This window comes from Ranitomeya variabilis, chromosome 5 (assembly GCF_051348905.1).
Source record: "Ranitomeya variabilis isolate aRanVar5 chromosome 5, aRanVar5.hap1, whole genome shotgun sequence".
Classification (NCBI taxonomy): Eukaryota; Metazoa; Chordata; class Amphibia; order Anura; family Dendrobatidae; genus Ranitomeya; species Ranitomeya variabilis.
This window is the reverse complement of record NC_135236.1, coordinates 234459952-234486927: the sequence shown is the minus strand read 5'-3', so window position 1 is coordinate 234486927 and position 26976 is coordinate 234459952. Positions and strand designations below refer to the sequence as shown.

Below are 26976 nucleotides of genomic sequence, written 5' to 3'. Positions count from 1 at the left end.
ACACGTGTGCCGCAGGTATGGCCTCCGTGAGTTCCCAGGCACACGGACACGGATAACTCCGGTACCGATTTATTCCGGTACCGGAATTATCTGGACGTGTGGGACAGCCCTAAGAAATATCTGACATGTCTACTATTAAGGTAATCTCACACTGGCATATAGCATCTGATAATCCTCTCATGCGGGAGAATCAGATGCTTTATGCAAATGACACATCTCAAACTTTGCTGCGAGTGTGATCTGAGTGGCATTTTACTGTGATCCAACTCACATACGAGAATCGGATCACAGGTGCAAAAAAAATGGAGAAAAGTTTCCCATTTCCGGGATCTGAGATAATGGCACTGCATTTAGATGACAACTGAATGTAGTCTGATGTGTTGCACGCACCCATTCACTTGTATGGGTGCACACCATCTATATATGCTGCCAATCGCAGCATGCAGCGATTTTTTTTCTTATGTCGAATCAGCGTAAGAAAAAACCCCCGCTGATCTGCACTGACCCATAATATAACATTGGAGTGAGTGCTATCCAGTGAAACATCAGACAGCACGCATCAGAGTTATACTCTGGCTATTTGCCAGTGTGAGTGAGCACTTAGAATGGCAATCCTTTTCTGCTAAATACACTGCTGAAAAAATAAAGGGAACACTAAAATACAACATCCTAGATATCACTGAATTAAATATTCAAGTTGCAAATCTTTATTCATTACATAGTGGAATGCATTGAGAATAAATCATAAATTTATCAATGTAAATCAAAATTAATATCTTGGAGTTGTCTGGCAAATGTCAATCGCTGTGCCCGGTGTTGAGTTGTAAGCATAACACCCACTTATGGACGTCAGGCCCTCATACCACCCTCATAGTCGGTTTCTGACAGTTTGAGTAGACACATGGATGCAAGTAGCCTGCTGGAGGTCACTTTGCAGGGCTCTAGCACTGCTCCTCCTTGCACAATGGAGGAGGGAGAGGTCCTGCTGCTGGGTTGTTGCCCTCCTCCACGTCTCCTAGTGTACTGGCTTGTATCCTTGTATCTGCTCCATGCTACCCTTCTTGCCACAGCTCACATTGATTTGCTATCCTGGGTGAGCTGCACTACTTGTGCACCTTCTGTGGGTTGCAGACTCATGCAACCCTACAGTACCTCTAGGGGTGAGATCAATCACAAAATGCAAAAGTGACCAGAACAACAGCCAAAAAGGATGACAACAGAGAAATGGTCTGTGGTCACCCCCTGCACAATCAGTCCTATATAGTGGTTGTCTTGGTAATTGCCTATTTCTACCTGTTGTCTGTTCCATTTGCACAACAGCAGGAGACATTGATTCACAATCGGTGTTGCTTCATAACTGGAAAGGTTGATTTCACAGAAATCTGATTGAGTTTGAGTTACATTGTGTTAAGTGTTCCTTTTATTTTTTTTGGGTAGTGTATATATTGCAGATGGAGGAGTCTGGCCACAGCTCTCTCATAGAGAAGACAGGAGCACTTGGCAGAGCGAGTTTCCCTAGGTATTATGGAGAGATGTTTTATTTGAACATCTTATACTGACTAATATCTCTCTTCTGTATATGGGAGATAGCAAAGAATGCATACCTTGGAATTATATAATTTATAAATTGAAACCACAAGTGATTACCACATGTATGTTAATCACTGCTTACATTTAAATCCACCCATGTAAAACAAAACTTTCCTATTACAAGATAAACAGGCTGGTCATCAGACAATGAAAGAATCACAAGCCACCTAGAAGTCTTTGGGTGTGTTCCCACAATCTGGAATAGCAATGGTTTGGATGCAGCTCACCTGCACTGCGTCCAAATCGATGCGTTCTACGATACAATAGAGTGGATAGGATTTATAGAAATCCCATGCCCACTGTGCTTGTAATTGACACTGTGTAAACTCATCCACAATGCAGGTTGACGATCCGCAGCATGTTAATTCCTGTTGTGGAGACTCTAGTCTCTGCAAAAGAAATTTCCACAATATATTGGATGTGCAATGAACACATGCGGATTTAACTGCGTAATTGAATGCAGCGAAAATACATTGTGTCCAAAGTGCTATTTCCTGATCGTGGGCACGTACCCTTTTATGTGGCTATAATCTAATTACCTAGTCCAACAGGCAATCTGTTCAGATAAAGATGTGCAAGTTAATCATTAACTATGGCTGTGTTTACATGTCCGGTAAACATTGTTTTGAAGTGGATCAATTGAGGAAAAAAAAAAACACAAAATACATTAGTTGAAAAATAATAAGACAAAAAAAGACAATTTTTAGTTAGAATTTTTTTTAATACTCATTATTCTTTTTCGACCAATTGCCTTTTATTTACGATAATTTTATGATGAGCCCAAGATAACACGCTTTTTAATCACTACATATACACACATACTCTGAAAAAAATATTGTAGTCCGGGACAGATTTGTTTGTTGAATGTTATGGATTTAGTTAAGCACCAGGCCCGGTTAGTAAATTTGTCACAAAAGGCATTTTCTCGGTGGGGTGCGGGATGGCACTGCATGGTGGGACGCCAGACTAGTTTCTTGGGAGCCCGCCCATTTAATTCTGCAGATACAGAAAGTCCAGGGGTGTGCATATGTAGGGTTCATTAACACAACTGTAATGCACATGTCTGTAGCCTGGAATGTTGACACTGGCAGGCATCAGGATGTTCTTTGTGGTTGGAGAGCCCGCACCCTGCTCTCACACCCTTGTAATACTTCATTCGCTCCCATAGTAATCTGTAGTGGTAAGAATAATTTATATGAAGAGAAGGCAATATGCAAAGACAGTGATCGCCAAATATAAAACAGAAAAAATACTTTATAATGACAAGCCAAACCATTGCATTAAAAACAATTAAAAAGCATAGTGAAATATGCTATAAATATACCAGACCATAACAACGTAATGTTACATGTCAAGTCCTAGACCTGTTGGGAACATGGGTGCAGGAGATGCGGTATAAATGTTATAGCCAGTTGGGCGAAGGAGATGAGTATCATGACAATTCAGGCAGAAATATCCAAAATGTTATGCTAAAATGTAAGAAAAAGAGGAAATATGCTCCTGGTAAATAGACTATAATACCATCAATAAGGTGCATATAAAAAATAAAGTGCAGTAAATTATGTATACTGAATACAATGCATGTCATATATCATAGATCGAATCGCATAGCAACCTAACCTACACTATGCTGCTGATAAAAAAATAGTGGGGATGAGAACCGACATCAAAAGATCATAGGTGACCCCTACCAATAGGCAGATCAGGAGAAAATAACCCCATCCCATTGTATTCAGTATACCTAATTTACTGCACTTGCATTTTATTGTTTATATGCACGTTTTTGATGGTATTGTAGTCTATTTATCAGGGAATATAACCTCTTTATCTTGCATTTAAGCCTAACATTTTGGATATTTCTGCCTGCATTGTCATGATACTCATCACCTTCGCCCAACTGGCTATAACATTTATACCCAGTCAGCATCTCCTGTGACTAGTGATGAGCGAATATACTCGTTACTCGAGATTTCTTGAGCATGCTCGGGGGTCCTCCGAGTATTTTTAGTGCTCGGAGATTTAGTTTTTATTGCCGCAGCTGAACGATTTACATCTGTTAGCCAGCATAAGTACATGTGGGGGTTGCCTGGTTGCTAGGGAATCCCCACATGTACTTATGGTGGCTAACAGATGTACAGTAAATCATTCAGCTGCGGCAATAAAAACTAAATCTCCGAGCACTAAAAATACTCGGAGGACCCCCGAGCATGCTCGAGAGATCTAGATTAATGAGTATATTCGCTCATCACTACCTGTTACCCATGTTCCCAACAGGTCTAGGACTTGACTTGTAACATTACGTTGTTATGGTCCGGTATATTTATAGCATATTTCACTATGCTTTTTATTTGTTTTTAATACACTTGTTTGACTTGTCATTAATAAGGAACTTTTCTGTTTCATATTTGGTGATCACGGTCATTGCATATTGCCTTCTCTTCACATAAATTATGCACTTGTTTGCATAATGTGACATGTAGATCCCAATATGATTTTGTGGTGGTGCCCTCCTTTCACTGTCTAGTCCTGTAGTGGTAAGCAGCGTGTTTAACTCCGTCAGCAGGTATAAAAATAACCGGTGCCGAGTGTCAGACCCCCACGAATCTCATATTAATGACTTATCCTGTGTCAAAGGTGATTAGCATGTTCTTACTGAACTCTTTATTTTTTTTCCTTATGTGGTTATAACATTAAAGGGGATGTCTGGTCTACAAGTTTGCAAACTTACGAATCCTCATATCGCAAGCGCTGTGATTTTCCGGAGTCAGAGGTAGTAACAGAGTTTGCATGGCCACCAGTATGCAATATGCAGACGGCCTCGCTCAGAGCAAATGTATTGAGCAAAGCCAGTTTAATTGTAGTGTGTCTGCAAATGTGCAAATCACATACTTGTTTTCAAATGATTATCCAGTCATGGCACCAGAAAATTCTCACATCACACAGTGAGTTCAACATGGTGATTGACAAGTCTGCATTCACATAGAGTGACACACAGAGTGACTGCAGACTTTCGTAATAAACCTGGACCACCCCTTTTAAATAAAATGCATATGTGTAAATATATATTCTTATCCGTATATTTAAATAACTATATGACAGAAAAATTATAGACTAGATACATGCATGTATATACAGTGGGGAAAATAAGTATTTGATACACTGCCGATTTTGCAAGTTTTCCACCTACAAAGAATGGAGAGGTCTGTAATTTTTATCGTAGGTACACTTCAACTGTGAGAGACAGAATCTAAAAACAAAAACCAGAAAATCACATAGTATGATTTTTAAATAATTAAATTGCAGTTTATTATATGAAATAAGTATTTGATCACCTACCAACCAGTAACAATTCTCACTCTTGGACCTGTTAGTTCTGATTTTTACTCTGCACTCATTACCTGTATTAATTGCACGTTTGAACTCGTTACCTGTATAATACACCTGTCCACACACTCCAACCTCTTCACCATGGCCAAGACCAAAGAGCTGTCCAAGCATACCAGGGACAAAATTGTAGACCTTCAGAAGGCTGGGATGGGCTACAGGACAATAGGCAAGCAGCTTGGTGAGAAGGCAACAACTGTTAGCATGATTATTATAAAATGCAAGAAACACAAGATGACGGTCAATCTTTCTCGGTCCGGAGCTCCATGCAAGAGCTCGTCTTGTGGGATACAAATGATTCTGAGAAAGGTCAGGATTCAGTCCAAAACTACATGGGAGGATCTGGTCAATGACCTGAAGAGAAGCTGGGACCAGTCTCAGACATTACCGTTAGTAACACACTACGTCATCATGGTTTAAAATACTGCAGGGCACGTAATGTCCCCCTGCTCAGACCAGCACACGTCCAGGCCCATTTGAAGTTTGCCAATGACCATCTGGTTCAAAGGAGGCATGGGAGAAGTTCATGTGGTCAGAGGAGACCAAAATAGAACTTTTTGGTATCAACTCCACTTGCCGTGTTTGGAGGAAGAAGAAAGATGAGTACAACCCCCCAAACAAACGGGGACAGGATGACTGCACCATACTGAAGGGAGAATGCATGGGGTCATGTACTGCAAGATCTTGGGCAGCAACCTTCTTCCCTCAGTAAAAACATTGAAAATAGGTCGTGGCTGCGTCCTCCAGCATGACAATGATCCAAAACACAGCCAGGGCAACTAAGGAGTGGCTCCGTAAGAAGCATTTCAAGGTCCTGGAAGGGGCCTAGCCAGTCTCCAGACCTGGAACCAATAGAAAATCTTTTGAGGGAGCTACAACTCAGTGCTACCCAGTGACAGCCCCGAAACCTGAAAGACCTGGAGAAAATTTGTATGGAGGACTGGGCCAAAATCCCTGCTTAAATGTGTGCAAACTTGGGTCAAGAACTACAGGAAACGTTTGGCCTCTGTAACTGCAAACAAAGGTTTCTATACCAAATATTAAAGGTACCTTCACACTGAGCGACTTAACAACGATAACGATAGCGATCCGTGACGTTGCAGCGTCCTGGATAGCGATATCGTTGTGTTTGACACGCAGCAGCGATCTGGATCCCGCTGTGATATCGCTGGTCATTGCTGAAAGTCCAGAACTTTATTTGGTCGTCAGATCGGCGTGTATCGTCGTGTTTGACAGCAAAAGCAACGATGCCAGCAATGTTTTACAATGGTAACCAGGGTTAATATCGGGTTACTAAGCGCAGGGCCGCGCTTAGTAACCCAATATTTACCCTGGTTATCATTGTAAAAGTAAAAAAAAAACACTACATACTCACCCTCTGATGTCTGTCACGTCCCCCGGCGTCCGCGCTGCTGCTCAGAGCTTCCTGCACTGACTGTGTCAGTGCCGGCCGTAAAGCAAAGCACAGCGGTGACATCACCGCTGTGCTTTAGGGCCGGCGCTTACGCAGTGCAGGGAAGCGGACGCCGGGGGACGCGACAGACACGGCAATGTAAGTATGTAGTGTTTTTTTTTTTTTTTACATTTACACTGGTAACCAGGGTAAACATCGGGTTACTAAGCGCGGCCCTGCGCTTAGTAACCCGATGTTTACCCTGGTTACCCGGGGACTTCGGCATCGTTGGTCGCTGGAAAGCTGTCTGTGTGACAGCTCTCCAGCGACCACACAGCGACGCTGCAGCGATCGGCATCGTTGTCGATATCGCTGCAGCATCGCTTAATGTGACGGTACCTTTAGTTGTTTTTCTATTGTATCAAATACTTATTCATGCAATAAAATGCAAATTATGTAAAAATCATACGTGATTTTCTGGAGTTTTTTACATTCTGTATCTCACAGTGTAAGTGTACCTATGATAAAAATTACAGACCTCTCCATTCCTTGTAGGTGGGAAAACTTGCAAAATTGGCAGTGTATCAAATACAGTACTTATTTTCCCCATTGCATCTTTAAAATACAATATACTGTATATATTATACATGGTATATATATAGTATATAAACAGTTGTGTGAAAAAGTGTTTGCCACTTTCCTGACTTCCTATTCTTTTGCATGATTTTCACAAATTTGTTTGATGACCCCTTTCTGCCATCAGATGGAATAGTACATCTGATGGAAGAAACCCTGCTTTGATGTGGGCTCCGGCAGGGAGCCTGCATCAAAGCCGGAGCATGTCAGCTGTTTTGAACAGCTGACATGTGTCCACAATAGGCGCGGGTGGAATAATGATCCACTCACACCTATTAACTAGTTAAATGCCACTGTCAAACTCTGACAGCGGCATTTAACAAGCGCTTCCAGCCATCCGGATGGAAATGAGCTCACCGGTGACCCAGCTCTAAAGTCAAGAAAGCTTCCAAGAGACATTATCTGCAGATTTATAAACTGCTAGCAAATGGAGGGGATTACGCAAAAAAGTCAGAGAAGCAAATCTAGTCCAATAAAGAAACTTGTTCTTCCAGTCTATAAAAGAACAAGAAAACTGAAACCTCTAATGGACCGATATCTAAACATATAGCCTTTTGCAGGCTTTTTCTATTTGGTCTCTTCATTTCCACCCCAAACACCAAAATCACGACCAGAAGCATCAAAGACCTCAACGACCTTCTGAACATCCCTGATCTACAGATTGTTGACTGTTATGCTACCAACAGCCCGCCTCAGCTTCTGAATATCCTCCCACTCTCTTTCCCAGACAATACAGTATAGATCAGCCTCTATTTAGAATGCCAAAGGACGAAATCAAGGAAACTGTGTCCCGTGTTAATTGTTGCTACATTTAGTACTGTTATGTACCCTCACCCCTTTCCAATCTACCACCACCTTCTCCTTTGATGACACCCTCAGGTCCTGCCAACACCCATCCCCACAGAGCCTGATTTTCTTCACTCATCTCTGGTCCCACAAAGTCGCCCATTCAAATTATTACTTATAACACGAAAAAAGTGAATCCCCCATCAAAAAAGGCCAAATCAATTACTGTTTAAAGGGAACCTGTCACTAGACTCAACCTCCTTAATCCATTTATTTGGACATCCAGGTCACAAAAAGTTGAATAAAATAATACCTCGAAATCTGCAATCCGATAATTTAATCCAGAGTAATTAATATTTTTCTTAATTTCTATGGAATAAGACATTGGATCACATATATCAAGGTATTATTTTATTTAGTTTCCTTTGACCTGCATGTCCATGTAGGTGGACTAGGAAGGTTGATCCTACTGACAGATTCCCTTTCAATAAAGATAACACTAAAATTTGACTACTAGAGACCAATTTCAAACATAACCACAAACTCAACCTTTCAAAATCTAAGTATTTTTAGTGGCTGCATAGTTCTTTCTAAGATGCTACAATAAGGATTAGCATCAGTTTCCATAAAAATCTGAACTTCCAACTACTTAACCATGGAACGGATCCTAATCATAGATTTGTATCCACCACAGCTAAAATTGTGGTGATATACTCCATCTGTAATCTCTATGCTCCCACTATAGCTCAACAACAATGGTCCCCCATCACGTTATCCAAATTTGCCAAATGTGCGATCTTGATAGCTCCCAAGACCCTACTCTAAACTCCTCATCAGGCTCTTCAGTTCTCCAGTCTCTATTAAAAAATCTCTCCACAATTTAGCTCTTACTGACTCATGGTATTACTTCTTTCCTGAAAGAAAAGATTATACTTTTTGCTTTACACCCCATAACTCATACCACAGATCAGATTAAATGTGCATCCTCACCCAAGTTCTTCAACATTGTATTGATGTAACCATACACATCATGGTCCACTCACCTATCATTTTAACTGTCAACTCCCCAGCTTCCCACAGAAGGACGGTCACTGGAGGCTAAATAAAACTTTATAAAATCTGCACAATGGCAAAGATGAGATTCATGAAACTCACAGAAATTGTCTTTGATACACATTTAATCAACATAAATTGAATCAACTTAAAAACATATACTTCTAATCTGGTTTAAAAGTATTTAGATAAAAACTCCCAAAAGGTCTCCTCTCACTCAATAGTAATCACTCAATAGTAAACTCCTAACTTCCACGTTTATTCAGTCTCCTTTAGTAAAGAGTGGAAAACAGACCTCAACCACTTCTGCTCTCTAATAGAACTTAAAACGACATCAGAGCTTCAAAATCCACCTCTCATTATGTACGTCTGCAGGAAAATTCATAGCTCACCCCATCCAAATTAAAATATATGTATAGTTTGCTGGATGATACGTGTTGGAGATTTACCGTAACTCTTCTAGCAGTTCCTTTTTACATACCTGATGGGAATGCACCCCTATCCAAACCTTCTGGAACAAGAACTCCCAAATTCTTAACCTTACTTACAAACTCTCACTTCCAAGCCACCCAGAAACTGGCTGCTATTATTTCCTCCCAATCTCCTATCATTACTAAACCATTTCTAGCTGCTGCTCAGTGTTTCATACCACTACATTGGAAATAATGAGACATTCTACCCATCAACATTAAGTTTTACACCTCCACTCCGTGTCCCTGAGATTTGGTCTTCTCTATCGACAGGCCTCACAATTGTGTTGGACTCCCTTCTACATTAGGGCGTTTGAGTGGAAGTCTTGCCTCTCAGATATTAGGTTTTCATCCCTTCTGAAGCTCATCACTTATCTCTAGACATTGCATTACATTTAACACAAAGCTCATAATCATTTAATGCACATATGGATACAGACAGCTGTACAAATTTAACAAATGTCAGATTTAGCAGAAGAGCACTTCTAAATAGTTATATATTTATTTCCTTTGTAAGATCCTAATTCCAGTGTGATATAGAAAATTAATACTAAAGGTAACATCATTTGATTTGACTTCTTGGACCGCAATTATCTTTACATTTTCTCAGTTCTGTATATTTCAGTAATTTGCATTAGGCTTCTTCCAGCTCTACCAGAACTCCATCACAGTCTTTTGGGTGCAAGAATACAACTGGTTTTCCATGTGCACCAGTTTTTGGTTCTTCACTTAATAACCTAATGTTTTTCTGTCTCAGATCAGACATTGCCTTTTTGATGTCATCAACCTAAGAACAAAAACAAAAAATGGCATGATATTCATGTATATTTTCTTCTCGGAGACATTTAGCTGTCATCTTAATGTCCTATTTCTAAAAAAAAAAAAAAAAAAAAGGCAGAAATATTAACCAATAGATATGCATTTAAACCTTGTTAAACCCCTTCACCACCACCTTTTTCACCCTCACAGAGAAACAGGTGTACAAAGAAAAAGAAAACAAGCTGCCTTAACTCCCTGTTCGCATAGATGGAGCTGGCTCAGACACTGGGCCTGCGCCAAACAGCTCTAATGTCGGCTGTGTATAAAAGTTCAAATTATCCCCTTTCTCCTCGTCTTTATAAAAGTGAAAAAATAACATACTTGGTATCACCTTGTACATAGTTATTCTCTTATTTCCACACATTTTGCTCATTTGTCAATAAGGAATGTATGAAGCAGTGTGAGATGAGCCTGTTCATACCAGGCAGGCGCCAGCTGTGTTATATGGCTGGCATCTGTCTAGCTACAGAGGTTGGAGCATATTTCACCACTTAAATGCCACTATCAATCTCTGACAACGTCATTTAAATGACATCAGTGTCGACACATGCGGTTACTGGATTCCATCAGCTATCTGCAAGGAATTATGGTTTGGGTTTCTATGGTAGCCGGGGCCTGATGAAGGCACCGTCACTGCCATCTTGATCCTCAAATGAAGCACAAATACATGCTGAGCTCCACTTAAGACTGCGATTTCCCTAAATATTGCAATAAAGTGATATTGTAATAGGTGGTATAATCAAATTATTTCAGGTTCAAGTCCACTAAAGAGTCCACTCACAATATTCTTGCTTGTAGGTCCACAGCTTTGCTGCTCTTCAACACCGGTGTGGCCGTATAAACTGTGCTTTCATTATATACCGCCATGGTTTATAACAATTCTATGTATTTGGTGCACAGTTATACATTTTGATAATAAATATGGTTGTATGGTAGCAGTATATAGCTGGTGGATTAACAAAGAAATTATGTGGTTGACTTCAGTACAGATCTACATTGGTTTTATATACACTGCTCAAAAGAATAAAGGGAACACTAAAATCCCACATCCTAGATATCACTGAATTAAATATTCCAGTTTAAATCTTTATTCATTACATAGTGGAATGTGTTGAGAACAATAATGCCTAAAAATGAACAATGTAAATCAACTAATATCCTACGGAGGTCTGGAGTTGGAATGATGCTCAAAATCAAAGTGGAAAATGAAGTTACAGGCTGATCCAACTTCAGTGGAAATGCCTCAAGACAAGGAAATGATGCTCAGTAGTGTGTGTGGCCTCCATGTGCCAGTATGACCTCCCTACAATGCCTGAGCATGCTCCTGATGAGGCGGCGGACTGTCTCCTGAGGCATCTAAAACCAGACCTGGACTAAAGCATCCGCCAACTCCTGGACAGTGTCTGTGGTGCAGCATGACGTTGGTGGATGGTGCGAGACATGATGTCCCAGATGTGTTCAATAGGATTCAGGTCTAGGGAACGGGCGGGCCAGTCCATAGCTTCAATGCCTTCATCTTGCAGGAACTGCTGACACACTCCAGCCACATGAGGTCCAGCATTGTTCTGCATTAGGAGGAACCCAGGGCCAACCGCACCAGCATATGGTCTCACAAGGGATCTGGGGATCTCATCTCGGTACCTAATGGCAGTCAGGCTACCTCTGGCGAGCACATGGAGGGCTGTGCGGCCCTCCAAAGAAATGCCACCCCACACCATTACTGACCCACTGCCAAACCGGTCATGCTGAAGAATGTTGCAGGCAGATCGCTCTCGCCGGCGTCTCCAGACTCTGTCACGTCTGCCACATGCGCTTAGTGTGAACCTGCTTTCATCTGTGAAGAGCACAGGGTGCCAGTGGAGAATTTGCCAATCTTGTTGTTCTGTGGCAAATGCCAAGCGTCCTGCACGGTGTTGGGCTGTGAGCACAACCCTCATCTGTGGACATCGGGCACTCAGACCATCCTCATGGAGTCGGTTTCTAAAAGTTTGTGCAGAGACATGCACATTTGTGGCCTGCTGGAGGCCATTTTGCAGGGCTCTGGCAGTGCTCCTCCTATTTCTCCTTGCACGAAGGCTGAGGTAGCGGTCCTGCTGCTGGGTTGTTGCCCTGCTACTGCCCCCTCCATGTCTCCTGGTGTACTGGCCTGTCTCCTGGTAGCGCCTCCAGCCTCTACGCTGACAGACACAGCAAGCCTTCTTGCCACAGCTCGCATTGATGTGCCATCCTCGATGAGCTGCACTACCTGAGCCACTTGTCTGGGTTGTAGAGTCCGTCTCAAGCTACCACGAGTGTGAAAGCACAACCAACATTCAAAAGTGACCAAAACAACAGCTAGAATGCATTGGTACTGAGATGTGGTCTGTGGTCCCCACCTGCAGAACCACTCCTTTATTGAGTGTGTCTTGATAATTGCCAATAATTTCCATCTGTTGTCTATTCCTTTTGCAGAAGAGCATGTGAAATTGATTGTCAAACAGTGTTGCTTCCTAAGCGAACAGTTTGATTTCACAGAAGTTTGATTTACTTGGAGTTATATTCTGTTGTTTAAGTGTTCCCTTCATTTTTTTGAGCAGTGTATGGTGCCCTTGGGATGTCACTTTATGTATTACGGTGATATATACACATAGATGCCCTTTTTATGTAGGTTTAATAACCATACACTAACAATTATATAATATGCTCTTAAATTATGCTTGGGATATTTTTCTTCTATTTCCCATCTATTGTTTGTTTCATTGCGGAATGCCCTTGCATAAGAAAGAATAGTCAATGCTGCTTTCCAATATAGTTTAAAATAAATGGAACGCAAAAAATAAACATTTGCAATCCTTTAAAATTAATCACAGGTTTTCAATGGAGAGTGGGGATTTGCTGCCCTCTGCTGTTACAAATGAGGAAGCTGATATTAACTTACAGGAGAAGAAAGAAATGACAATTAGGTTCAATAAGAACGATCTCTTAATCCCTTCACCCCGAGCCTGTTTGTACCTTCCTAACCTAACCAAATTTTTCAATTCTGACCAGTGTCACTTCATGAGGTAACAACTCTGGAATGTTTCAAATCATTCTGAGATTGTTTTTTCATGACATATTGTACTTCATGATAGTGGTAAAATTTAGTACAATATGATTTGTGTGTCTATAGCATGCCATGTGCACATACATCTTGAGATGTGAGCCAAAGAAACTGCCATGACTTGGTTTACATGTCAGCATTTTCGTATATATCACGCATACATAGCAAATAGGGATTGATTTGTTGTGAAGAGTCAATACCTCAATACAAATGTGATGCATTCCACCAGCCTTGTTTTTCTGAAGGAAGCCAGAGATAGGGCTGTTCTGTCCCAGAGGATGAAGAAGCTCCAGTTTTGTGTTTCCCAGCTCCACAAAAATGGTATATACTCCATGATCAGGAAGGGGAATGGTCTCACTTACTTTGGCTCCCAAAACACTTTGATATAATGATTTGGCTTTTTCTAAGTCGGGTACAGCAATGGCTACATGATTCAAGCGTCCTAAACTCCACAAGGCATGGGGATTCTTCTGAACCAAGGTTTGTGATAACGACAAATTCCTCCTTGCTTGCAAGGTGCCATGAATTCTGCACATTAGACCTGGAAATAAAGAATAAAAGATTAATGTCTATTAAATTTGACATTGCTAGGGTATATACACACAGCATGCTTTTGTCCCCAGCCTACTCATATCATTTTTGAACTAGGAGATGCTTCAGGAAGAGGCCAGCTTTATTTTCCCTAAAGCATCTTTTCTGATGCATTTTTAGACGTCGTTTGAGGCTGCTTTGCGGGCCATGGTTTTTTTTTTGTACAATATATATATATGTATATATATATATATATATATATATATATATATATATATATATATATATATATATATATATATAGATATAGATATATATATATATATATATATATATATAGATATTTATATATATATATATATATATATAATAGTGACAGCCTCCAATCAGAAGCCGCCATAATAGATAGGTTGCTTCATGACTTTCAAAGCCTGAAGCTTTTTAAATGAAATTTATCATCAGGTTTTTGCTTTGTGATCTCACAGCACCATGATGATGGGACATGGATTCCAGAGACAAATCACTTAGTATAGTGGGTGCAGTAGCTAGGATAGAGTCATAGTTTTCTCTGCTGCAGATCTAGCAGAACTGTCTACGTATATTGTGTGGTGACAAAAAACTGCTAATTGGTGCTGGGAGCTGTGTTGGACTACGATGCATAAGGCAGCTAGTCCTGTAGTAATCTCCTTCTAATATTTCATGGATTGTGTTGAAACATCAGAAAACTGCCCAGTAAGTGACACATCACAGTAATCAGGGTCTCTGTTCCTACATGATGATGCTCTCAAATTACAGAGCAAAAATCTGGTGACAGAATCCATTTAAAGAAGTAAAAAAAGACGGAACATATACATATCAAATAGTTTTTCATTGCTGTGCATAGGTCAATAATCTTTTAGGCCTTTATCAGGCATGTTCTGGGCAAAATCCAACCGAAAAGATGTTGTGTGCACATACCCTTATAATACAGTTATATGAAAAAGTTTGGGCACCCCTATTAATCTTAAGCTTAATGTTTTCTAAAAATTGTTTTTTTTGCAACAGCTATTTCAGTTTCATATATCTAATAACTGTTGGACACAGAAATGTTTCTGCCTTGAAATGAGGTTTATTGTACTAACAGAAAATGTGCAATCTGCATTCAAACAAAATTTGACAGGTGCATAAGTATGGGCACCCTTATCATTTTCTTGTTTTAAATACTCCTACCTACTTTTTACTGACTTACTAAAGCACTTTTTTTGGTTTTGTAACCTCATTGAGCTTTGAACTTCATAGCCAGGTGTATGCAATCATGAGAAAAGCTACTTAAAGTGGCCACTTGCAAGTTGTTCTCCTGTTTGAATCTCCTCTGAAGAGTGGCATCATGGGCTCCTCAAAACAACTGTCAAATGATCTGAAAACAAAGATTATTCAACATAGTTGTTCAGGGGAAGGATACAAAAAGCTAAGAGATTCAATCTGTCAATTTCCACTGTGAGGAACTAACATGTGAGGAACTAACATGTGAGGAACTAACAGTTCTTGTTAAGGCCAGAAATGGCAGGCCAAGAAAAACATCAGAAAGGCAGAGAAGAAGAATGGTGAGATCAGTCAAGGACAATCCTCAGGCCACCTCCAGAGAGCTGCAGCATCAACTTGCTGCAGATGGTGTCACTGTGCATCGGTCAACTATACAACGCACTTTGCACAAGGAGAAGCAATATGGGAGAGTGATGCGAAAGAAGCCGTTTCTGCAAGCACGCCACAAACAGAGTCGGCTGAGGTATGCAAAAGCACATTTGGAGAAGCCAATTTCTTTTTGGAAGAAGGACCTGTGGACTGATGAAACCAAGATTGAGTTGTTTGGTCATACAAAAAGGCGTTATGCATGGCGGCAAAAAAACACAGCATTCCAAGAAAAACACTTGCTACCCACAGTAAAATTTGCTGGAGGTTCCATCATGCTTTGGGGCTGTGTGGCCAATGCCGGCACCGGGAATCTTGTTAAAGTTGAGGGACGCATGGATTCCTCTCAGTATCAGCAGATTCTTGACAATAATGTTCATGAATCAGTGACAAAGTTGAAGTTACGCAGGGGATGGATCTTTCAGCAAGACAATGATCCAAAACACCGCTCCAAATCTACTCAGGTATTCATGCAGAGGAACAATTACACTGTTCTGGAATGGCCATCCCAGTCCCCAGACCTGAATATCATTGAACATCTGTGGGATCATTTGAAGAGGGCTGTCCATGCTCGGCGACCATCAAACTTAACTGAACTGGAATTGTTTTGTAAAGAGGAATAGTCAAAAATACCTTCATCCAGGATCCAGGAACTCATTAAAAGCTACAGGAAGTGACTAGAGGCTGTTATTTTTGCAAAAGGAGGATCTACTAAATATTAATGTCACTTTTCTGGTGAGGTGCCCATACTTATGCAGCTGTCAAATTTTGAATGCAGTTTGTACATTGTCTGTTAGTACAATAAACCTCATTTCAAGGCAGAAACATTACTGTGTCCAACAGTTATTAGATATATGAAACTGAAATAGCTGTTTCAAAAAAACCAAATTTTTATAAAACATTAAGCTTAAGATTAATAGGGGTGCCCAAACTTTTTCATATAACTGTATATTTTATCCAGTGAATTTCAAACCATCTCACGATAAACTAATTCACATACCGTGTAACATGTTCAGCTATGCATGATTTGGAAGACGGTCTCCTTAAGGACAAGCATGCTTAGGAACATTCATTATGTGCAGTGTAAATACTGGCTCTCGATCAAGGGAATAACAAGCAAAACATTGGTTTGTTGGATTAAATGATTTATAGGTTTCCTTAAAAAATCATTCTCAGCGAATAATCCTGCATGCACTGCCGAGAATAATGAGTCTATAAATGATCAATTCGTGTGCATCGTAAGTGCAGTTGGCCAGTCTAATGAGGCTATTAAAAGACTGCAGATCGTCCAATGCTGAAATGCCACAGGTCGTTTTATGTGAACAAAGCCCTCACAGTCATTTTGACCCAAATCTACCATTTTGAATTTACATACAGAAAATCAGTCATAACTTAATACCACCTGCTGAAAGTGGTGTCGGTTCACCTCTTGTCGTCAAACTCTGTGGCATCTGGCAGTTACATATTAGCAGCAGACTACAGATACTATACAGTCATTGCCGATAGTGCCTTGAAATTGTTCCAGAAAATGAAGTATTTCTCCCAGAAAATCATTGCAATTACACGTTTATTTCCATGGTGTGTATTTGAACACAAAAAAGGCAAATTGGACATAATTCCACACAAAAAAAGGAAAATTGGACAGAATTCCACACAAAAAAGACAAAGTGGACATAATTTCACACAAAAAAAAAGGCAAATTGGACATAATTCCACACAAAAAATGGTCCGGATAAAATTGTTGGCACCCTTATCTTAATATTTAGTTTCACAGCCTTTGGAAAAAATAAATGCAATCAATCGCTTCCTATAACCACCATCAATGTTCTTACAGGTCAACTGGAATTTTGGACCACTCTTCTTTTGCAAACTGCACGTGGTCTCTCATATTTGCAGGGAGCCTTCTCCAACAGCAATTTTAAGATCTCTCCACAGGTATTCAATTGGATTTAGATCCGGACTCATTGCTGGCCACCACAGAACTCTCCAGTGCTTTATTTCCATTCATTATTGGGTGCTTCTTGAAGTATGTTTGGGGTCATTATCCTGCTGGAAGACCCATGACCTAGGACGCAAACCCAGCTTTCTGACACTGGGCACTACCTTGCGACCCAAAATCATTGAGCAATCTTCAGATTTCATTATACCTAGCACACAGTTAAAGGGACTCTGTCACCTGAATTTGGAGGGAACAATCTTCAGCCATAGAGGCGGGGTTTTCGGGTGTTTGATTCACCCTTTCCTTACCCGCTGGCTGCATGCTGGCTGCAATATTGGATTGAACTTCATTCTCTGTCCTCCGTAGTACATGCCTGCACAAGGCAATCTTGCCTTACGCAGGCGTGTACTATGGAGGACAGAGAATGAACTTCAATACTGCAGCCAGCATGCAGCCAGCGGGTAAGGAAAGGGTGAATCAAACACCCGAAAACCCCGCCCTTATGGCTGAAGATTGTTCCCTCCAAATTCAGGTGACAGAGTCCCTTTAAGTCACCCAGTGCCAGAGGGAGCAAAACAACCCCAAAACATCTTTGAACCTCCAGCATATTTGACTGCAGGTACTGTGTTCTTTTCTTTGTAGGCCTCGTTCTGTTTTCGGTAAACCGTAGAATGATGTGCTTTACCAAAAAGCTCTATCTTCGTCTCATCTGTCTACAAGACAAGGATTTTGACTTACTGTACTGTACGTACAGACCAAAAGTTTGGACACACCACCTCATTTAAAGATTTTTCTGTATTTTCATGACTGGGTCATTCCATATCAAGTGATCCAAATATGAATATTTTTTTTACCTTACGTCTTTAGATTTTTTTTATTTTTTGTTTTTATGAAGTGCAACTTTAGTTAATTACAAATTAAAAGTTTAGAATTTTTTTCTTCGTCAGTTAATTTTTTACAGATTTTTAAAGTTTTGAAAAAGCGCGAATTTTGGCCTGGTATGGCTTTACATTTTTTATCATATCTCGGGCTAGAATTAAGATATAAAGGTGGGAGAGGCAAAATTTTTCTCAGAACGGTAGCGGCTTTCATTTGATATGTCACAAGAATATGTTTCTTTATATTTTGTTTTGGAGAAATCAAATTAAAAATTTTGATGTGCAATTCTGAAAAAAACGTATGTTTTATAATTGTGAAAACATGCATGTGTGTTACTCGTGTCCATGTTTATATTTGTACAGGGATTCAACTTGGGATCTATCAAATTTGTATTTTTTTTAAGCCTTGAATCATCTGATTTTATGTTTGTGTGAGTTTCTTCCTTTTTTCTTTTCAAATTACAACTTATTGCATTCAACATTTATATGTAACAATAAAGAAACACAAAAAACAAATACCGAAGTGCCAGAATAAATACATCTTAATCATCATAACAACTTGCTCAGCATTTTCAACCTGAATTCATTGAGCAAGCCAAAAGAAAAAATGTGATCATATCCTCAAGTGTGATTTTCTAAATACAGTCTGATCCTAATTACCGTATTTTCCGGCGTACAAGACGACTTTTTAACCCCTGAAAATCTTCTTAAAAGTCGGGGGTCGTCTTGTACGCCGGGAATCGCCTTGTACGCCGGGTGTATATGGTGGGTGGGGGGGGGAGTGATCCTGATGACGACGAGGGGGCGTCTCACAGAAAAGTGAGTATCCCCCATTACCTTATCATAGCGCTGCAGCGTGGGGTCTCTGTGCTGGGAGCGGCGGCGGCTGCTGTGCTGTGCTGTGGCGGCTCCTCTTCTGCAGTGTGGGGCCTCTGGTGCTGTGGGGCGGTGGCGGCGGCGGCGTATCTTCATGCAGTCGGGGCTCCTCCGGCATCTCAGCCTGGAAGCCCCGCCGGCAACTCCATCGGTACAATGCGCTGGCCTCCGGGAAAATGGCCGCTGCTTAGATTCAGATCTCGTTGAGATCTGAATCTGAGCATGCGCAGCCCCCAGCGGCCGGGCCACCGCATCGCACCTATTGAGCTGCCTCCGGGAAAATGGCCACTGCTCAGATTCAGATCTCGTCTCCCGAGATCTCGGGACGAGATCTGAATCTGAGCAGCGGCCATTTTCCCGGAGGCCACCTGACCGCATTGTACCGATGGAGTTGCCGGCGGGGCTTCCAGTCTTTGAGATGCCGGAGGAGCCCCGACTGTATGAAGATACGCCGCCGCCACCGCCCCACAGCACCAGAGGCCCCACACTGCAGAAGAGGAGCCGCCACAGCACAGCACAGCAGCCGCCGCTCCCAGCACAGAGACCCCCACGCTGCAGCGCTATGATAAGGTAATGGGGGATACTCACTTTCCTGTGAGACGCCCCCTCGTCCTCATCAGGATCACTCCCCCCCCCCCAAAAGGCACATATTCACCGGCCCTATAAGACGACATAGGGTGTATAAGAAGACCCCCGACTTTTAAGAAGATTTTATTTTTTAACTGGTAAAGTTGGGGGGTCGTCTTATACGCCCAGTCGTCTTATACGCCGGAAAATACGGTATGTTAAAAACAAGATTAAAAGAACCAATATTTCTACCACCTATTTATACATGGAACAATTTTTTTTCTACTATATCACTAAACATGTAATTTATGAAGTGTTTAAAAAGAATATTCCAGCAGTTAAATCCTCGTTCTATAAAATATGAACTAATCAAACAGTTAATAGTAGGTTTTTACACTGGCCTGTTATGATCAATGTGTCCCTTCTAGTGGGTGAAATGTCATCTTGTCCATAAGCGCTCACTAGCAATGGCCGTTTCCTTCTGTGTCAGAGTATGTGCGGCTGTCATGGTGTTCGGCTCCACCTGAGTTATATCTGATTTTTGTTCACTTTTACAATGTCTGATTTTCTTGGATACACAAAGGATGGCTCTGGACCAGAAGGTGCAGAAAAGTCACTTCTACGTCTTCATTTTCACAATCTTTGGAGAGTCCAGTAGCCGCCACCAGCGCCAATCATATTCACAGGTCACATCACCAGTTATCTTGTGCCGCCTTCTACCACTTCATGGACGTCACTGTCTTTATTTCCACTACATGGGATGACAGGCCGGTATTGCTGAGTCCCTGTGATGGGTTCTGCTTCCTGTAACCGATGTTATAACAATCTCTCCTCCTCTTCGTAGTCCTGGTTTGTACAATACATGAACTGGATGTTAGGAATATTTTTCTCCCTCCATTTGAGGAGTTGCATCGGTGATAAGATTTGGTGTGAATATGGCCTCTGGAGGCAGGAGCTGCCGGCCGGTCATCTGCTCTGCAGTCACCGTCTACCCCTAGTCATTCTCAGCCCTAACAAAGCTTCTCCTCTGTCCTCTCCTGCTTCTAAGTGGTAACATAATAAAATAATACAGTAATATCTAGCAATCATGGATTATTTGGTAAATCTAGACCCCACACTGTTAGACCACAGGCTGAACAGATCTGAAATCAAGATTTTTGAACTGACACTGTAATAGTTTTATTTTTTAAAATATGATCCCATCACGATCCCAGCTTGTTTTTTTGGTACAGATGTGGCTAGGAGCATAGCAGGCACATGTGCAGTTTTTGACATTTTTAAATTAAATGTTTTTTTCGGAAATGCGTTTTAAAGTTTTGAGCTTGCGTTCACATAGGTAAAATATTATCAAAGATACTCTCGTGACATATCTGGTGAAAGCCTGTTCAGTTCTGAGTAGAATGGTGTTTATTTTGTTTCTCTATCTCTTTTCTAGCCTGAGTTATGGGGAGAAATGTAAAGGCAGGCAACACCAAAATTCGCACTTTTTCCGAACTTTGAAAATCAATAAAAAATAAAAAAAAATATCTAGAATTTTTTCTTCTTCACATTTTGCATTCTCTGACACACTATTACCAAATAACAAAATCTCAAAAGAATTAAAAATATAGTGGTAAAAATCATTGGTTCACTTGACATGGAATGACCCGACTATGAAAATTATACATTCACACTGAAGGCATCAAAACTATGAATTAACACATGTGGAATTATATACTAAACAAAAAAGTGTGAAACAACTGAAATGTCTTATATTCTAGGTTCTTCAAAGTAGCCACCTTTTGCTTTGATGACTGCTTTGCACACTCTTGGCATTCTCTTGATGAGCTTCAAGAGGTAGTCACCGGGAATGGTTTTCACTTCACAGGTGTGCCCTGTCAGGGTTAATAAGTGGGATTTCTTGCCTTATAAATGGGGTTGAGACCATCAGTTGTGTTGTGCAGAAGTCTGGTGGATACACAGCTGATAGTCCTACTGAATAGATGGTTAGAATTTGTATTATGGCAAGAAAAAACACAGCTAAGTAAAGAAAAACGAGTGGCCATCATTACTTTAAGAAGGGTCATTCCATATCAAGTGATCCAAAAATAAATATTTTTTTTAACTGACGTCTTTAGATTTTTTTTATTTTTATGAAGTACAACTTTAGTTAATTACAAATTAAAAGTTTTGAATTTTTTTCTTCATCAGTTAATTTTTTACAGACTTCTAAAGTTGTGAAAAAGAGCAAATTTTGGCCTGGTATGGCTTTACATTTTTTATCATATCTCGGGCTAGAATTAAGATAAAGAGTTGGGAGAGGCATCATTTTTATCAGAACGGTACAGGCTTTCATTTGATATGTCACAAGACTATGTTTCTTTACATTTTGTTTTTGAGAAATCAAATTCATAATTTTGATGCGCAATTGTGAAAATTGTTCTGGGTAGACTGGTGTTTATTTTGTTTGTCTATCTTTTTTTCTAGCCTGAGTTATGAGGAGAAATGTTAAGGCAGGCAACACCGAATTTCGCACTTTTTCTGAACTTTTAAAATCAATAAAAAATAAAAAAAAAAATCTAAATTTTTTTTTCCTTCACATTTTGCATTCTCTGACACACTATTACCAAATAACAAAATCTCAAAAGAATTAAAAATATAGAGGTAAAAATCATTGGTTCACTTGACATGGAATGACCCAGAAATGAAGGTCAGTCAGTCAGAAAAATGGGGCAAACTTTGAAAGTGTCCCCAAGTGCAGTGGCAAAAACCATCAAGCGCTACAAAGAAACTGGCTCACCTGAGGACCTCCCCAGGAAAGGATAACCAAGAGTCATCTCTGCTTCTGAGGATAAGTTTATCCGAGTCACCAGCCTCAGAAATCGCAGGTTAACAGCAGCTCAGATTAGAGACCAGGTCAATGCCACACAGAGTTCTAGCAGCAGACACATCTCTACAACAACTGTAAGGGCTCATTTCCACATGCGAGTCACACGTCCGTATCTCGCATGTGGAAACCAAGCTGTGGAGCCGGCACTGAGGAGCGGAGCTGTGCAGCTCCATGTGTTCCTATGCGGCCGCACGCTCCGCTCCTCAGTGCCGGCTCCACAGCTTGGTTTCCACATGCGAGATACGGACGTGTGACTCGCATGTGGAAATGAGCCCTTAAGAGGAGACTTTGTGCAGCAGGCCTTCATGGTAACATAGCTGCTAGGAAACCACTGCTAAGGACAGGCAACAAGGAGAAGAGAGCTGTTTGGGCTAAAGAACATAAGGAATGGACATTACATCTGTGGAAATCTGCTTTGGTCTGATGAGTCCAAATTTGGGATCTTTGGTTCCAACCACTGTGTCTTTGTGCGACGCAGAAAAGGTGAACGGATGGACTCTAAATGCCTGGTTCCCACCGTGAAGCATTGAGGAGGAGGAGGTGTGATGGTGTGGGGGTGCTTTGCTGGTGACACTGTTGGGGATTTATTCAAAACTGAAGGCATACTGACCAGCATGGCTACCACAGCATCTTGCAGCGGCATGCTATTCCATCCGGTTTGCGTTTAGTTGGACCATCATTTATTTTTCAACAGGACAGTGACCCCAAACACACCTCCAGGCTGTGTAACGGCTATTTGCCCAGGAAGGAGAGTGATGGGGTGCTACACCAGATGACCTGGCCTCCGCAGTCACCAGACCTGAACCCAATCGAGATGGTTTGGGGTGAGCTGGACCGCAGAGTGAAGGCAAAAGGGCCAACAAGTGCTAAGCATCTCTGGGAACTCCTTCAAGATTGTTGGAAGACCATTCCCGGTGACTACCTCTTGAAGCTCATCAAGAGAATGCCAAGAGTGTGCAAAGCAGTCATCAAAGCAAAAGGTGGCTACTTTGAAGAACCTAGAATATAAGACATAATTTCAGTTATTTCACACTTTTTTGTTAAGTATATAATTCCACCTGTGTTAATTCATAGTTTTGATGCCTTCAGTGTGAATGTACAATTTTCATAGTCATGAAAATACAGAAAAATCTTTAAATGAGAAGGTGTGTCCAAACTTTTGGTCTGTACTGTACATTTGGGTCAACTGCAGTCTAGCTTTTTTACATCTGTATCAGCAGTGGGGTCCTCATACCATTGCATTTCAATTCATTCAAATGTCGTCAGATAGTTCGCACTGACACTGATGCACACAGACTGCAGGACAGCTTGAATTTCTTTGGAACTTGATTGGGGCTGCTTTTCCACCATCTGGACTATCCTGGGTTGTAACCTTTTATCAATTTTTTTGCTATCACAATACACACAAAGTAAAAAAACATGTGTATAACAAAATGTGTAATTTTCTAGGAGAAACACTTCATTTTCAGGAACAATTTCAAGGGTACCAACACTTATAGCCATGATTGTATAAAATTAAGATCTGGAGAATTTGGCGGCCAAGTCATCATCTTTAAATCTTTGCTTCTTAGACGATTCCTAAACATTTGTCGCACAATTTAAGGATGCATTAATCTGTGATTCAGTCAACTATGTCACCTTCTCCTATGGTCCAGTTCTGATGCTCACATGCCCAATGAAAAAGTCTTCAGCAAAAGGAAGGGGTCAGAATGGGTACGCTTGCCTGGTTTGTGACTAAACAGCAGACAGAAGGTACATGTGTATTGAGCGAGGCCATGCCCACTAGATGGATTCAGGCTGGGAGTATCCATAGTTCACACTTCACCGCCGTTTCCCCTTGGGGTGGTGGGAGACAAGGCAAAACAGCATTGGCGTGGTGGGACACAGGTACTTTCACACTAGCGTTTTTTTTCCTCCGTCGCAATGCGTCGTTTTGGAGTAAAAACGCATCCTGCAAAAGTGCTTGCAGGATGCGTTTTTTCGCCATAGACTAACATTAGCGACGCAGTGCGACGCATTGCCACACGTCATGTCACGTCGGTCCGTCGCCAGCAAAAAACGTTGCTTGTAGCGTTTTTTGCAGCATCGCGGCCGGAACTCCGCCCCCCCGCACCTCACAATGGGGCAGCGGATGCATTGTAATAATGCATCCGCTGCCCCCGTTGTGCAAAATAATCACACTGTCCGTCGGCACGTCGGGTCGACGCATGGCGACGGCCCCGTGCCGACGCCAGTGTGAAAGTAGCCTTACAGGTAATGATACCTCTGTACATTTATCTATGATTACGCCGCTGTGAGGTGTTGTAGAACCTGGGGATCTCACTTTGGGTACTATGGTCAGAGATAGCTATACCCTTTATTACAGCTCAGCATTTGCAGCGTATGTTTCTATACCCTTGGCTATGTCACTTTGTAGATCCTCTCATATTACATTGCAGGCATTTACTGTGTCCTTGTTGATCATTTTCCTGTCATTTTATATATGGTTTTAATTTTTTTTTCAATAAAAACTAATGTTTTAGTTATTGTTGCTTGAATTTCTTCTAATCCTCAGACAGTATCACCTTTCTTCAGGTACATATCCTCATATATGTGTCCATGAGCCAGTAAGTTCAGGGAGGCAGACTGCAAGCAATGTGGCCCATATACGGACCGTGAAACACGCTTGTGTCATCCCTGCCTTATGGCCACCATTGTCCGCCTGCCCGTGGGTCTCCAGCCCTGAACTAACAGTCACATAGGCATAGACTGAGAAGGTTTTACTTCAGGTCAGGAGTCATCGGTCAGAATGGGCACTGAGGCCCTGCCGTGGGCCATATAATAGGGGCGTGTGAAGTCAGCCTCACTGGGAAGGTGCAGCTGCCTGCCTGGTCAGAAAGCCTACTGTCTGTGACCGCTGGCTGGCTACTGGTGTGTGGAGGTCACAGCAACCAGTGTCCATAGAGCAGCGAGTCAGGCGTGCCCCCGCTGTCGTCAGCGTATCGCGATATTACAGGCAGCGGCATCACACGCCGTGCTGCAGCGCGCCTCACACTCGCCTCCTGCCTGCTATGCGAGCGGCCGCCTGCATAACTGCCCGCTATCACTTCACAGTCCTCAACATCGCCAGCTCTCTGAGTCTTCCATTACCTGTCACCCTCACCATGGACGCCGCCATGTTGTTTACTTTCTTTGAACAAAAACTTTATTGCCATCGATTTCCGGTTGCACTTCAAGAAGCGTGGACGCCATCTTAGAAGTGGGCATTTTGCCAGCAGAGCTGGTTTCACAGGTTAATATGAACTAACTATATACATACCTCCCAACTTTTGAAGACGGGAAAGAGGGACAAAGTTTGCGGCGCGCGAAGCGCGCCACGGCAACTTTTAGGCCACGCCTCTTACCACACCCATTCATAATTAGTCACACCCATATCCACGTCCCAACCACACCCATTTAGCACTGCTGATCACACTGTTTCATATACAATAATTATAAACAAAAAAATATGGCCACACAGTGCCCCATACAGTATAATGACCCCACATGATGCTCCATACTGTAAAATGGCCACACACAGTGCTCCATACTGTATAATGGCCACACATGATGCTCCATACTGTATAATGGCCACACATGATGCTCCATACTGTATAATGGCCACACATGATGCTCCATACTGTACGATGACCACACATGATGCTCCATACTGTATAATGAACACGCATGATGCTCCATACTGTATAATGGCCGCACATGATGCTCCATACTGTATAATGACTGCACATGATGCTCCATACTGTATAAAGGCCACACAGTGCTCCATACTGTATAATGGCCACACAGTGCTCCATAATGTATAATGACCACACATGATGCTCCATACTGTATAATGACCACACATGATGCTGCATACTGTATAATGACCGCACATGATGCTCCATACTGTATAATGGCCCCACATGATTCTCCATACTGTATAATGACTGCAGATGATGCTCCATACTGTATAATGGCCCCACATGATGCTCCATACTGTATAATGGCCACACATGATGCTCCATACTGTATAATGACCACACATGATGCTCCATACTGTCTAATGACCACACATGATGCTCCATACTGTATAATGACCACACATGATGCTCCATACTGTATAATGACCGCACATGATGCTGCATACTGTATTATGACCGCACATGATGCTGCATACTGTATAATGACTGCACATGATGCTCCATACTGTATACTGGCTGCACATGATGCTCCATACTGTATAATGGCCACACAGTTCTCCATACTGTATAATGATCCCACATGATGCTTAATACTGTATAATGACCCCCTCCTGTATGCATGGCTCATATTCCCCCCTGTATGCATGGCTCATATTCCCCCCCCCCCTCCTGTATGTATGGCTCATCTCTCCACCCCCCACGCTCCCATCTTGAATGGC

At 41.6% G+C, this 26976-nt stretch overlaps 1 protein-coding gene across 3 annotated transcripts; it reads right to left on the bottom strand.

Moving 5' to 3' along the window:
- Window positions 1-8224: 8224 nt before the first annotated feature.
- Window positions 8225-25752, bottom strand: MCEE (methylmalonyl-CoA epimerase). Of its 3 annotated transcripts, none has more exons than XM_077263907.1 (3): window positions 25681-25752; window positions 13411-13751; window positions 8225-10099 (listed from the first exon to the last, which is right to left on the bottom strand). In XM_077263907.1, exons 1-3 carry the CDS (start codon window positions 25730-25732, stop codon window positions 9947-9949), a joined length of 546 nt encoding a protein of 181 aa, XP_077120022.1. In that variant the 5' UTR covers window positions 25733-25752; the 3' UTR covers window positions 8225-9946. The 3 variants fall into 3 exon arrangements, with proteins under 3 accessions (XP_077120022.1, XP_077120023.1, XP_077120024.1); XM_077263908.1 differs by having other exon boundaries at window positions 8226-10099; window positions 25668-25746; XM_077263909.1 differs by having other exon boundaries at window positions 8226-10099; window positions 25577-25692.
- Between the last annotated feature and the right edge of the window lie 1224 nt (window positions 25753-26976).

What these genes read in the sequence shown, in the direction of transcription:
- MCEE (XM_077263907.1), bottom strand. Translation starts at nt 25,732, where the DNA reads ATGGCAATAAAGTTTTTGTTCAAAGAAAGTAAACAACATGGCGGCGTC. An exon ending in ACAACATGGCGGCGTCCATG is followed by an intron (nt 13,752 to 25,680) that starts GTGAGGGTGACA and finishes CTTTATTTCCAG; the next exon opens with GTCTAATGTGCAGAATTCAT. An exon ending in TGCATCACATTTGTATTGAG is followed by an intron (nt 10,100 to 13,410) that starts GTATTGACTCTT and finishes TTTTGTTCTTAG; the next exon opens with GTTGATGACATCAAAAAGGC.